Genomic DNA, 13,238 nt, shown 5'->3' with positions numbered 1-13,238 from the left:
AAATTCCTGCCCCTCCCGTAGCGACCCACCAGCTGAGCCCTGGGGCCGGAGGCCCTGCAGTGACCCAGAATCTGCCCCAGCTTGTGTCGCCCCTGCAGCCCCAGGGGACTGAGGGGCCCCCTCCCTGCCCCCCAGGAGGGGCCCAGGGAAGCCAGGTGCACGTTTCCCCCGAAGCCAGGCCATGGGGTTGCTGCTGGGAGACCCTATGTCCCCCTCCCCCCCAGCAGGGTAGAATAGGCACACGCCCCCCCCCAACACACACACGCACCCCGACAGGCCTGGCTCTGCACAAGCATTTAATAGAAATTAGCCCCCAGGTCCCTGTGCCCCTCTCCCACCCCGGGGACGCTCAGACAGGGAGCGGTGGGGGAGCCAGGCCCCCAGCTCAGTCCAGTAGCCCCTGCCGTGGGGCAGGGACCCACAGCCCCGTGCATGTTCCCTCCACACCCCCGTGCAGCGAATGCTGGCGCCTGCCCCCCAGGGCTGACACTTTCCCCGCCCCCAGCCCAGGCTGCCCAGCCCTTGGAGCCATCCCCGGCCAGGGCCTACAGCAGGGAGGGGAAGAAGCGGCCCGTCTTCCTGGGGCCCGACGCCGGCCTGGGGGCAGAAGAGAGGTTAGGGCAGGGGCAGCTTCCCCAGAGACACAGAGCGACAACTCCCCCCCAGCCCCAATCCCCCCCTGCAGTGCCACCCCCCCGTGGCACTCACAGGGGGGCATGGCCACAGCGGCGCCCCCTCCACCCCCCCTGCAGTGCCACCCCCCTAGGGCACCCACAGGGGCACAGTGCCCCCCCACCCCCCATGACACCCACAGGGGGCTGTGGCCGCAGCAGCCCCCACCCCCCCGGGGGCACCCACAGGGGCACAGTGCCCCCCCACCGCCCCGGGGCACTCACAGGGGGGCGGGCACGGTGCCCATGCAGCTCCGCAGCGGGTCAGGGAAGCAGCCGCCAGTCGGGCTCAGCTGAGTCGAGTTCATCTCAGGGGAGGAGAGGGGGCGGAAGAGCCGCTCTGTGGGGGGGGGGGGCACACTGTGAGCAGGGGAGGGGGATGTCTGCAACCTGCGGGCCCCCCCCCCGAGTCCATTCAACCCTCTGCCCCCCCGACAGCACCACCCTGGGGCTGGGCTCCGGCTGCCCCACTGAGGCAGTCACGGCTCAGGGCTGGGGGCTGCGCCGAGGGGAAGTGGGGGGGCGGGGGGGTCTCTCCCTGCAGCAGCCCAGCCCCCCTGCCCCATCTCCAAGGGCCGCTGGTGCCAAGCCACCACTGCCCTGCTCTGTGGGCGAGTGCAGCTCTGCCCCTGGTCATGGGGGGGAGGGGTTGTCTGCTCCTCTGCCCCCATCACCGGGGCACCAGGCCTGGGGATGGGGCACAGGGTGACCCCCAGGGCAGAGCGCTCCCCCCACCAACTCTGTGGGGGCCCCCAGAGCCCCCTTCCTCTGCCTGCTCCAGCTGCTCTCTGGGGCTCGGGCCAGGCTGCGCAGCCTCTGCCCCCCACGGGCCCGCTGTCCCCGGCAGGGAGCCCCCATGCTCACCCCGTCTGTCCAGCGCCAGGGGGTCGCTCGTGGCCGCGGGCACCAGGTTCTCCAGCTCCGTCCCCACGAAGGGCCTCCAGAACTCGGGCGGCAGTGACAGGAGACGAACCATCACCTGGGGGGGCGGGGGAGCCGCTGAGACGCGCCCCCCAGGCCCCCCGACAGAGGAGCTGGATCCCCAGCAGCAGGGGAGAACGGAGGGGGGTGCAATGGGGCGAGGCCGGAGCAGACAGCAGCCCCCCCCACGCCTGCACCACGGGGGCTCCTACCTCGCACTGCTGGGGCGTGTCCTGCAGGATGGCCAGGGGCGTGGGGCTGCTCGTGCCGTGCCCCACCAGCGTGGGCCCGAAGACCCGGGCCAGGTTCAGCGCGTCCATCCTGCACTCGGGGCTCCGAGCGACCCTGTGGGGAGCCAGGCGTCCGGGCTGCCGTGACGGGGCGTCCTGCCAGGACCCCGCCCCGGGCTCCCAATCGACAACCCCCAACGAAACTCTGCCGAGCACCCTGCCCGGGGCCGCCCCAACCCCCGAACCGCCACAGACCCTCCCCCGGGGTCCCGGCCGGGTCCGCCGGCTCCCTGACACCCCAGGTCCGGCCACCTCAGCCAGGGCAGCGAACGCCCCCTTCACCCCCCCCCCACAAAGCACAAGCGGGTCAGCAGCCAACCCCAACGCAAGCATGGCCCATTCCTCCCGCCCGGGCCCCAGGGGCAGCAGCCCGGCTCCCCGGGCAGGTTCGCTTTGCCTGGGGGGCAAACTGCCAAGGCTCAAGCTGCTGGACCCTCCCAGGAACCCCCCAATCTCGGCGTGACCGGGGTGCACAAACCCAAACCAGGGACAGACGGGTCTGGGCAGAACGACACCGACTCTCCCCGCAGAGGGAAACCAGGCGACCCCAGGCCCGGAGAGGCACCGGGGCACCTGGCAGAGAGATGGGGACAGACCCACGTGCGCTCCCGGGGCGGAGGGTCCATCTGGGGCACTGAGCCGCGCTGACCCTGGGCCGGAGGGACGGCCCCACGGGGGGCCCTGCCAGGAGCCAGGCCCTGGGAACAGAGGGACACTGAGCGAGCCGCACGGGACCCCACCCAGGGGATCAGCTGTGACACCCACTCAGCGGAACTGCTGCCCCACGGCACGCGGGCCCTTCCTGCCCTCAGGGCACCAGTGAGGGGGAGGGAGCCTGGCGAATCCCGGGGCATAGCCCCTGATCCGCAAGACACTGCACCGGGGGGCGGGGGCGCACTCACACATCCCAGAGCTGAATGGGAAACCACGCCGATCCACGGGCTGGGGGAGCCTTTCCCAAGCCCCCCCAGGAGCCCCCGGCCCCGGCCCCCCCTCACCTCAGCAGATGCAGCATTAGGAAGGCCAGCGTGTCCCGGTTGGCGGGGGGCAGTTTGCTCACCACGTGGCACAGGGCTGCCTGGCAGGCAGCCTCGTCCGGGATCTCTGGGGGCAGAGCCAGGAGCCATGGTCATGGGGGGGGGGGGGGACAGGGGCCCTCGGCCGCCCCCCAGCCCAGTGCTGCCCCACTGCACCAGCACAGCCCAGCACTGGGGGGCAGAGCCAGGGGGTTCGGAAAGACGGCACCTTGGATACCCCACGCACGGGCTGTGGGTCGGGGGGGGCCTTGGGAAAGGTTCCCAACCAGGAGCAAGCTGACCCTGGCCCCCCAAGAAAGTCCCAGCACCTCCCTTGGCCTGTGGGGGGCCTACCCAAAACCCACAGGCCCCGCCTCCTGCCCCACCTTGCACACTCCTCCCAGCCCTGGCCCCGCCCCAACCCACAAGCCCCGCCCCAGCCCCCCCTCCCCCACCACACCACTCCAGCCCCACCCCACCGGCCCCGCCCCAGCCCCCCCTCCCCCACCACACCACTCCAGCCCCACCCCACCGGCCCCGCCCCAGCCCACAAGCCCCGCCCCAGCCCCCCCTCCCCCCCCACACCACTCCAGCCCCACCCCACCGGCCCCACCACAGCCCCCCCTCCCCCGCCACACCACTCCAGCCCCACCCCACCGGCCCCGCCCCAGCCCACAAGCCCCGCCCCAGCCCCCACACCACTCCAGCCCCACCCCACCGGCCCCGCCCCAGCCCACAAGCCCCGCCCCAGCACTCCAGCCCCGCCCCACCGGCCCCGCCCCACCGGCCCCGCCCCACCGGCCCCCCTCCCCCGCCACACCACTCCAGCCCCACCCCACCGGCCCCGCCCCAGCCCCCCTCCCCCCCACACCACTCCAGCCCCACCCCACCGGCCCCGCCCCAGCCCCCCCTCCCCCGCCACACCACTCCAGCCCCACCCCACCGGCCCCGCCCCAGCCCCCCTCCCCCCCACACCACTCCAGCCCCACCCCACCGGCCCCGCCCCAGCCCCCCTCCCCCCCACACCACTCCAGCCCCACCCCACCGGCCCCGCCCCAGCCCCCCTCCCCCCCACACCACTCCAGCCCCACCCCACCGGCCCCGCCCCAGCCCCCCCTCCCCCGCCACACCACTCCAGCCCCACCCCACCGGCCCCGCCCCAGCCCCCCTCCCCCCCACACCACTCCAGCCCCACCCCACCGGCCCCGCCCCAGCCCCCCCTCCCCCCCCATCACTCCAGCCCCGCCCCGCTCACCGGCGGCCCGCAGGAAGACGGGGTGCAGGCGGAAGGTGACCAGTGGCTCCTCGAGGCCCCTCAGGAAGTCCTTGAGCACCCCACACACCACGTGTACGTCGCCCACGCGGCCCAGCGAGGGCAGCGCCCCCTTGGCCCGCAGCAGCTTCTGCCTCCATTCCCGCACCAGCGGCTCCGCGCCGGGCACCCGGTACAGCCCTGTCTGGGGGGTGCGGGGGGGGGGTCAGTCTCCACAGCAGGGACCCCCCCCCACCCCCGAGCTCCCCTCCCTCCTACCTCCGTCAGGCCTCTGCGCTCCACCTCGCTCACGCAGTGAACCACCAGGGCGGGCACCAGGGGGGCCGTGGTGGGCGCGAAGTCGGCCAGGACGCCCTGTGGGAGGGGCAGGGTGAGGGAGGGGCCGGGCCGCGGACCCCTGGCCCACCCCGGGTGCTCCCCCGGGTACTCACCTGCCGGGGCCGGGGGCCCGGGGCGCAGAGGGGGGGGCAGCGCCCGCGGCACTCGGGGTGGGCCAGCAGGAGGCACTGCCGGCATCGCAGCACCACCCGCCCGAAGCGGGCCCGGGCACCGCAGCCGGCACAGGGCTCGGGGCGGATCACCTGCCGAGAGGGGGAGTCACCAGGCGGCCGGACAGACCCCCCCCCCGCCGCCCCGCCCCAGAACCCACTGCCCCCCCCCCCCGCCCCGGGGACCAGAGCCCACCCAGGACCCCCCGCAGGGCCAATCTCACCCGGAGACCCGCTGCCCCCTCCCCAAACCTGCTCGCCCAGAGCCCCCCGGGACCCCCCGCAGGGCCAATCTCACCCGGAGACCCGCTGCCCCCTCCCCAAACCTGCTCGCCCAGAGCCCCCCGGGACCCCCCGCAGGGCCAATCTCACCCGGAGACCCGCTGCCCCCTCCCCAAACCTGCTCGCCCAGAGCCCCCCAGGACCCCCCGCAGGGCCAATCTCACCCGGAGACCCGCTGCCCCCTCCCCAAACCTGCTCGCCCAGAGCCCCCCGGGATCCCCCGCAGGGCCAGTCTCACCCGCAGACCCGCTGCCCCCTCCCCAAACCTGCTCGCCCAGAGCCCCCCGGGACCCCCCGCAGGGCCAGTCTCACCCGCAGACCCGCTGCCCCCTCCCCAAACCTGCTCGCCCAGAGCCCCCCGGGACCCCCCGCAGGGCCAATCTCACCCGGAGATCTGCTGCCCCCTCCCCAAACCTGCTCGCCCAGAGCCCCCCGGGACCCCCCGCAGGGCCAGTCTCACCCGGAGACCCGCTGCCCCCTCCCCAAACCTGCTCGCCCAGAGCCCCCCGGGACCCCCCGCAGGGCCAATCTCACCCGGAGACCCGCTGCCCCCTCCCCAAACCTGCTCGCCCAGAGCCCCCCCGCAGGGCCAGTCTCACCCGGAGACCCGCTGCCCCCTCCCCAAACCTGCTCGCCCAGAGCCCCCCGGGACCCCCCGCAGGGCCAATCTCACCCGGAGACCCACTGCCCCCTCCCCAAACCTGCTCGCCCAGAGCCCCCCCGCAGGGCCAGTCTCACCCGGAGACCCGCTGCCCCCTCCCCAAACCTGCTCGCCCAGAGCCCCCCGGGACCCCCCGCAGGGCCAATCTCACCCGGAGACCCACTGCCCCCTCCCCAAACCTGCTCGCCCAGAGCCCCCCCGCAGGGCCAGTCTCACCCGGAGACCCGCTGCCCCCTCCCCAAACCTGCTCGCCCAGAGCCCCCCGGGACCCCCCGCAGGGCCAGTCTCACCCGGAGACCCGCTGCCCCCTCCCCAAACCTGCTCGCCCAGAGCCCCCCCGCAGGGCCAGTCTCACCCGGAGACCCGCTGCCCCCTCCCCAAACCTGCTCGCCCAGAGCCCCCCGGGACCCCCCGCAGGGCCAATCTCACCCGGAGACCCGCTGCCCCCTCCCCAAACCTGCTCGCCCAGAGCCCCCCCGCAGGGCCAGTCTCACCCGGAGACCCGCTGCCCCCTCCCCAAACCTGCTCGCCCAGAGCCCCCCGGGACCCCCCGCAGGGCCAATCTCACCCGGAGACCCACTGCCCCCTCCCCAAACCTGCTCGCCCAGAGCCCCCCCGCAGGGCCAGTCTCACCCGGAGACCCGCTGCCCCCTCCCCAAACCTGCTCGCCCAGAGCCCCCCGGGACCCCCCGCAGGGCCAATCTCACCCGGAGACCCACTGCCCCCTCCCCAAACCTGCTCGCCCAGAGCCCCCCCGCAGGGCCAGTCTCACCCGGAGACCCGCTGCCCCCTCCCCAAACCTGCTCGCCCAGAGCCCCCCGGGACCCCCCGCAGGGCCAGTCTCACCCGGAGACCCGCTGCCCCCTCCCCAAACCTGCTCGCCCAGAGCCCCCCGGGAGCGGACGTGGGATGTGGTGGGGGAAGGGGAGCCGGGACCCCGGCTGCAGGCGCCCCTGTATGGGGGAGGGTCTGTCCGTGGGGCCCGCGCTGCTCCCCACCGTTTTGGAAGTGAAGAGGTGCTGGGGTGGCGGCGGCCCCTGTGGGGGGGAGGGGAAGGGGTCCAGCCCCTTGGGCTCCAGCCCTGCCCCACTCTCCGGGTGGCTGTCCGAGTCCTCACTGCTCCCCCACACCGTGGTCAGCTCTGGGGGGGCGGAGGGGGGAGGAGAATCAGTGTGTGGGGGGGTCCCAGCGCAGGCACCCTCCCGCTGCCCAAGCCAGCCCCTGCAGCGCCCCCCCTTCCCACAGGGGAGCCCAGACCCTCCCGCTTGGGGGGGGCGGGGGGGGGCACTGGCCCAGCAGGGCCCCAGCTGCCGACGCAGCCTCCCCGGGGCAGGGCACGGCCGGGGCCTCCCCAGGAGCTGGGCCAGCACCAGCCCCCCGTGGTTCGGGGCGGCCCCGGCCAGGCGCACACTGCCCCCCCCCGCCCCCCACAGCCGGCGGGGCGACCTGTGAGCGTGGAGAGGCGTCGGCCCAGGTGCGAGCGTCGGCCCAGCACGGGCACCGCGGCCACGGGCAGCCGGCTCCGGTCTGGGCCTCGGTCTTCAGCGACGGGCCCCGCCGAGAGCGACACCAGGGGCTCACTCGCCTGCGGGGGGGAGAGGTGGAGACTGGAGCTGAGCTGCCCCCCACCCCGCCCCCCAGCCTGCCCGCAGGGCCCTGCCCCCGCCCAGCCCGCACCGGGGCCCTGCAGGGCAAGCAGCAGAGCGGGGCGCCAAGCGAGCGGGGATTTGGGGCCCAGGGAAAGGTGGGTGGAGCCTTTGGGGAGCAGGGCCCGTGCCCCGCCCCGACCCCTCACTTGCCCTCCTGGGCCAGTCAGCCAGGGGCTGCCCCACTACGGTCACCCCGGCCCTGGCCAGCTGCCCACAGGAGCCCCGGGGTCCAGGCATGTTCCGGGGGAAGGGGCCGCTCACCCTGACCCGTCTCCAAGGGGCTCCCACAGGCCCCCCAGCCCCATACTCACGCCGGCGGCTGGCAGCACGGGGGGGCGCGTGCGCTTTGCTGCGACCACGGGGCCGATCAGGGGGGCCAGAGACGAGCGCTGGGGACAGAGCAGACGGACAGGTGAGAGCAGCCCGGGCAGGGCACCCACAGCGCAGCCCCCCCGTCCCCCCTCCACCGGGCACCACCCCGGCTCCAGACAGAACAGCAGCCAGGTCACGAAACACTGCACAAGGGATAGTCCGCGAAGGCCAGGGCCGGGCTGCCAGGGGGCTGTGGGTCAGGACTGAGGGGCACCGGCAGAGCCCAGGGCCGGGCTGCCAGGGGGCTGCGGGTCAGGACTGAGGGGCACCGGCAGAGCCCAGGGCCGGGCTGCCAGGGGGCTGCGGGTCGGGACTGAGGGGCACCGGCAGAGCCCAGGGCCGGGCTGCCAGGGGGCTGCGGGTCGGGACTGAGGGGCACCGGCAGAGCCCAGGGCCGGGCTTTGCTCTGCACCAGAAGCCCCTCACTTCCGGCTAAGTCCTGCCCGGCAAAGCCCTGCCCCCAGAAGTGAAGCCCTGGGGCTAGGGTTGGGAGGGCGATACCACTGCTCAGCTCCCAGGAGCCCTGGCCGCTTGTCTCCCCCCATCCCCCGGGGCCCCTGGGTGCTGGGGCCGCCCTGCATGGGGAGAAGGGGTCCCCACCATGCACAGACACAGAACCGTGGCCACATGCCACTGGGGCCGAGCTGGGGATGGAACCCAGGAGTCCAGATGCCCACAAGCCCCTTGCACTAGGGCAGGGGTGGGCTGTGCCTCCCCAAACAGCCTGGCCCTGCCCCCTATCTGCCCCCTCCCACTTCCCACCCCCTGACTGCCTCCCTCAGAACCCCCAACCCATCCAACCCCCCCCTGCTCCTTGTCCCCTGACCGCCCCCTCCCAGAACCCCCCACCCCTAACTGCCCCCCCAGGACCCCACCCCATCCAACCCCTCCTGCTCCCTGTCCTCTGGTGCCCCTCACTCCCAACCTGCAGCCCCTGCTAGCCCAGCCCTGGGCTCCCCCATGCAGCTCTGCTGATGCCTGTCAGCTCTCCCAGGCCTCAGCCTCCACCTGCTCCCGTGGGGCTGGGGCAAAGGGGGGATTTTCTGGAACATTTTTATGACCCCTGGGCGACCAGCACGGCCGACACTTTAACTTCCATTACCCTGGGCTCCCAGGTGACGAATAACCCGCTGGTCGGCTCACGCTGGCTGCGTGTCCCTGCAGACGCTGGCGGGGGGGGGTGCTTCCCCCCAAGATGGTACAAGTCTCCATCAGGGTCTGTCTCAGGGGACTTGCTGCGTGGAGGGGGAGCCAGGGGGGGCTGCAGGCCCAGGGGTCCAGCCCCAGGAGGTGACAAAACCATGTGGCTTCCCTTGGAGGAGACCCCCCCCACCCAGGGGGCCTCCCAGAGCCTGTCCCCATGCTGGAGCCATGGCCCCGATCCTGCGGGTCCACAATGGGCTCATTCTGGGAGAATTTTGCTCCCATCCGTTGAGAACCTGACTGAAGCCAGGAGCCACCTGCCCCCTTTCCCACGCCAGGGCCCTGAGCACCCCCCAGCCTGGGGCAGCTCCAGGCATTTCGCACCTACCGGGCGCTCCCGGGACTTCTGCTTTAGGGGTTTCACCACCGTCAGGTCCAGGTCCTGAAAGGAGTGAGAATGAGATGGCGCCTGGGCAGGAGTGGGGTGGGCACCCCAGGAGGGCACAGTGGGGCTCAGAGCCCTAGGTCCGTGGGTAATGACCCAGCACGGAGCCACGCTGGCAGCTCCATACCCAAGCCATCACCAGCTCCCCAGGGACCTGCTGGGAGACCCAGTACTGGGGGGCAGGTACCCCGCTGGGCTGGTTACATTAGAAGGGCCTGCGCCCAGGCCCCCCTCCCCCCCAGGCTATTAACGAGCCAGGACAGCCGGAGTCAGGCCCTGCAGCGCTGCCCAGGGCACGCCTGGGGCTCGTCTGCCCGGAGCGGGGCCCGGCTGCCTGGGGAGGGTCCTCACCACGTCGTCCTCAGTGCGGTCGTAGCTGATGTCGGAATGGGACGTGAGCGAGGTGCACGACTCGTCCACTGCGGACAGCCTGCAACAGAGAGTGGGTCAGCATGGCTGGCAGCAGGGGGCGCCGGTTCCTGCCAGGGCAGCTCCCCCCCAGCAGCGCCCCCCAACAGGGCAGCATGCCTGGCTCAGCCGCCCCAACCTGCGACTCAAGATGGGGGCTTGGGGGAGTCACAGCACCGTAGATAAGTCAACGAGCAGCCCAAGCACCAACGGGAGCAGAAATCAAACCCACCACCCGGCAGGGGGCTGCGGGTCGGGAGCGAGGGGCACCGGCAGGGCTGGGGGGTGGGCCAAGGACAGGAGGGGGCTGCGGGTCCGGAGCGAGGGGCACCGGCTGGGCTGGGGGGTGGGCCAAGGACAGGAGGGGGCTGCGGGTCGGGAGCGAGGGGCACCGGCAGGGCTGGGGGGTGGGCCAAGGACAGGAGGGGGCTGCGGGTCGGGAGCGAGGGGCACCGGCAGGGCTGGGGGGTGGGCCAAGGACAGGAGGGGGCTGCGGGTCCGGAGCGAGGGGCACCGGCAGGGCTGGGGGGTGGGCCAAGGACAGGAGGGGGCTGCGGGTCCGGAGCGAGGGGCACCGGCTGGGCTGGGGGGTGGGCCAAGGACAGGAGGGGGCTGCGGGTCCGGAGCGAGGGGCACCGGCAGGGCTGGGGGGTGGGCCAAGGACAGGAGGGGGCTGCGGGTCCGGAGCGAGGGGCACCGGCTGGGCTGGGGGGTGGGCCAAGGACAGGAGGGGGCTGCGGGTCGGGAGCGAGGGGCACCGGCTGGGCTGGGGGGTGGGCCAAGGACAGGAGGGGGCTGCGGGTCGGGAGCGAGGGGCACCGGCTGGGCTGGGGGGTGGGCCAAGGACAGGAGGGGGCTGCGGGTCGGGAGCGAGGGGCACCGGCTGGGCTGGGGGGTGGGCCAAGGACAGGAGGGGGCTGCGGGTCGGGAGCGAGGGGCACCGGCTGGGCTGGGGGGTGGGCCAAGGACAGGAGGGGGCTGCGGGTCGGGAGCGAGGGGCACCGGCTGGGCTGGGGGGTGGGCCAAGGACAGGAGGGGGCTGCGGGTCGGGAGCGAGGGGCACCGGCTGGGCTGGGGGGTGGGCCAAGGACAGGAGGGGGCTGCGGGTCGGGAGCGAGGGGCACCGGCTGGGCTCAGAATCGGTCCCAGGGGGATCCCCAGATTCCAAGGGCCGCTGCGATCGCCAGCCGGGCTCGTGCCCGGCCCAGGCCGGAGAACGTCGCCCGGGGCCCCCAGAGCGGGTCACCCGTGGCCAGTGATGGAGAATCCGGTGGGGCCCCCGGGCGCTACTCGCCCACTAGCCGTTCTCACCCCCTTTCCCACCGGGCTCTCTAGCCTCAACGCCTGGCCAGGGGGCCGCAGCTAGTGCCTCCCTCCCGGTGCCGCCCCCCAGCACCCTCCCGGTGCCGCCCCCCGCTCACCTGCGCCCCGGTGCCAGGGCGGTGCCCAGCTGCGGCCCCTCGAGCAGGACCAGGGCCGAGCGCTGCCCCTCGCTCAGGGCGGCGCGGGGGGATTCCTGCATCAGGAAGTCAAAGATCAACTGCAGCTTCCGTTCCTGGGGGGCAGAGGCAACCTGTTGGGGGGGGAGAGAACAGCCCCACCGGGACCCCCGTCCCCAGCCACCCCCCTCAGCACCCAGCCGGCCTCAGCTCCCCCCACAGGCCCTCAGGCCAGGGCCCTCCTGCAGACCCCAGCCCTAGGGGAGCAAAGCTGAGACCCCCAGGCCCCTCCAGAGCCCCCCGCCCCCGCCATAGCCCCCCCCAGCCAGAGCCTCCCCGCCGCGCACCTGCTTCTCCAGCTCGGCCTCGGCCCGCTGCCGCTTCCCCATCTCCACCTCCACCTGGTTGCGGGCGTGTTTGAGCTTCACCCGCAGCGCCGAGCACTCGCTCTCCGCCGCCAGCAGCTGCTCGCGGGCCCGGCGCAGGTCCAGCCCCAGCCGGCAGCATCTCTGCCGGCAGGCCTCGAAGCCGCGGGCGACGCGGCTGCAGTCTGGGGGGGGACGGGACACGGGATCTCAGTGACCTGGGGGGGGGGGTGTCCGGGGGAGCTCTCAGCGAGCTGGGGGGGGGAGGCCAGTGTCGGGGGGGGGGTGTCCGGGGGAGCTCTCAGCGAGCTGGGGGGGGGGGGAGGCCAGTGTCGGGGGGGGGTGTCCGGGGGAGCTCTCAGCGAGCTGGGGGGGGGAGGCCAGTGTCGGGGGGGGGTGTCCGGGGGAGCTCTCAGCGAGCTGGGGGGGGGAGGCCAGTGTCGGGGGGGGATGCTCTCAGGGAGCTGCGGGGGAGCGTCCGGGGGGAGGGGGGCTCTCAGGGAGCTGCGGGGGAGCGTCCGGGGGGAGGGGGGCTCTCAGGGAGCTGCGGGGGAGCGTCCGGGGGGAGGGGGGCTCTCAGGGAGCTGCGGGGGAGCGTCCGGGGGGAGGGGGGCTCTCAGGGAGCTGCGGGGGAGCGTCCGGGGGGAGGGGGGCTCTCAGGGAGCTGCGGGGGAGCGTCCGGGGGGAGGGGGGCTCTCAGGGAGCTGCGGGGGAGCGTCCGGGGGGAGGGGGGCTCTCAGGGAGCTGCGGGGGAGCGTCCGGGGGGAGGGGGGCTCTCAGGGAGCTGCGGGGGAGCGTCCGGGGGGAGGGGGGCTCTCAGGGAGCTGCGGGGGAGCGTCCGGGGGGAGGGGGGCTCTCAGGGAGCTGCGGGGGAGCGTCCGGGGGGAGGGGGGCTCTCAGGGAGCTGCGGGGGAGCGTCCGGGGGGAGGGGGGCTCTCAGGGAGCTCCTGCCCATCCCCCTGGCGTCGGGCTCCCCCCAGGCGGCTCAGCCCCGAGGCTGGGTCCGGGGGGCCGAGCCGGGACCCCGCGCACCCACCTTCCTCCACGCCGCAGCTCTGCTCCAGGAGCCGGGCGAGCCGGGCCAGCTGGGCCAGGAGGGGCCCGCCGCGCTCCCGCGCCATGGAGCCGGGGGTCCCCAGGGTGCCGCGCCCGGGCCGGGTCAGCGGCGGGTGGCCTGGAGACAGCCCCGCCCCGTCTGTATTTAGGGAGGGGCCGGGGCGGAGCTTCAGAGACAGCCCCGCCCACATCCCTCCGGGGGGTGTGTGAAAATACCTCCCTCCGACCTCCATTGTCCGGCTCAGCCGTGGGTCCCTGGGGAGCCGGATTTGGGGCCCCCGGGATCCGCCCCAGCGGGCACCGCCAGCCCCGCCCCGTGTGCTGGGAGGCCAAACGCCCCGTGGGGCATCCGGGGGGGGGCAGGGGCAGCACGTGCGGCTCATTCTGTGGCCCCCACCGGGAGGGGCTGGGACTGAGCTCCCATTTCACCGGTAGGGAAACTGAGGCACGAGGCGGGATCGGCCCCTGGTTTTTAAAGAAACCTGTGATTTGGGGGTTGGGGGAGGCCCAGAAATTAGAGCCATTGTGGGGGCCCCAAGGCCCCCCAGCCTCAGAACCCAGGCATCCTGCTGCACCATCCTAGCCCTGCACCCCCATGTCTCACGGCTGGGAGCACCCTTGATCCAGCTCCTCTGCACAGGGTCTTTGTGTTCCCCCTCCCTCCCCACAGCTGTCAGGGCTCCATGGGAAACTGGCCCCCCGCAGCACCCAGTCCCCCCCGCAGCGCCCAGTGCCCCCCACAGCTCCCAGTCCCCCCTG

At 74.0% G+C, this 13,238-nt stretch overlaps 1 protein-coding gene across 2 annotated transcripts; it reads right to left on the bottom strand.

Moving 5' to 3' along the window:
- Positions 1–283: 283 nt before the first annotated feature.
- Positions 284–12,605, bottom strand: LOC311528454 (rac GTPase-activating protein 1-like). 2 transcript variants are annotated; one of them, XM_084643499.1, is made up of 16 exons: positions 12,460–12,605; positions 11,406–11,608; positions 11,041–11,174; positions 9,563–9,641; positions 9,155–9,208; positions 7,563–7,640; positions 7,049–7,187; positions 6,601–6,743; positions 4,603–4,752; positions 4,430–4,525; positions 4,154–4,355; positions 2,881–2,986; positions 1,805–1,937; positions 1,536–1,650; positions 897–1,011; positions 284–597 (listed from the first exon to the last, which is right to left on the bottom strand). In XM_084643499.1, exons 1-16 carry the CDS (start codon positions 12,542–12,544, stop codon positions 546–548), a joined length of 1,884 nt encoding a protein of 627 aa, XP_084499625.1. In that variant the 5' UTR covers positions 12,545–12,605; the 3' UTR covers positions 284–545. The 2 variants fall into 2 exon arrangements, with proteins under 2 accessions (XP_084499625.1, XP_084499626.1); XM_084643500.1 differs by lacking the exon at positions 4,603–4,752.
- Positions 12,606–13,238: the final 633 nt, after the last annotated feature.

Source organism: Lepidochelys olivacea (assembly GCF_965140295.1).
Source record: "Lepidochelys olivacea isolate rLepOli2 genome assembly, chromosome: 11".
NCBI classification, from domain to species: Eukaryota; Metazoa; Chordata; order Testudines; family Cheloniidae; genus Lepidochelys; species Lepidochelys olivacea.
Note: the sequence above shows the minus strand (reverse complement) of the source record. Positions and strands in the feature narration are given on the sequence as shown.

Bases quoted from the DNA above. Each gene is read 5' to 3' on its own strand.
- LOC311528454 (XM_084643499.1), bottom strand. From the start codon at position 12,544: ATGGCGCGGGAGCGCGGCGGGCCCCTCCTGGCCCAGCTGGCCCGGCTC. The intron at 11,175-11,405 runs GTGCGCGGCGGG...TCTGCCCCCCAG, and splicing joins AGGCCGAGCTGGAGAAGCAG to GAACGGAAGCTGCAGTTGAT. The intron at 4,753-6,600 runs GTGGGGAGCAGC...CCCTCTCGGCAG, and splicing joins ACCTCTTCACTTCCAAAACG to GTGATCCGCCCCGAGCCCTG.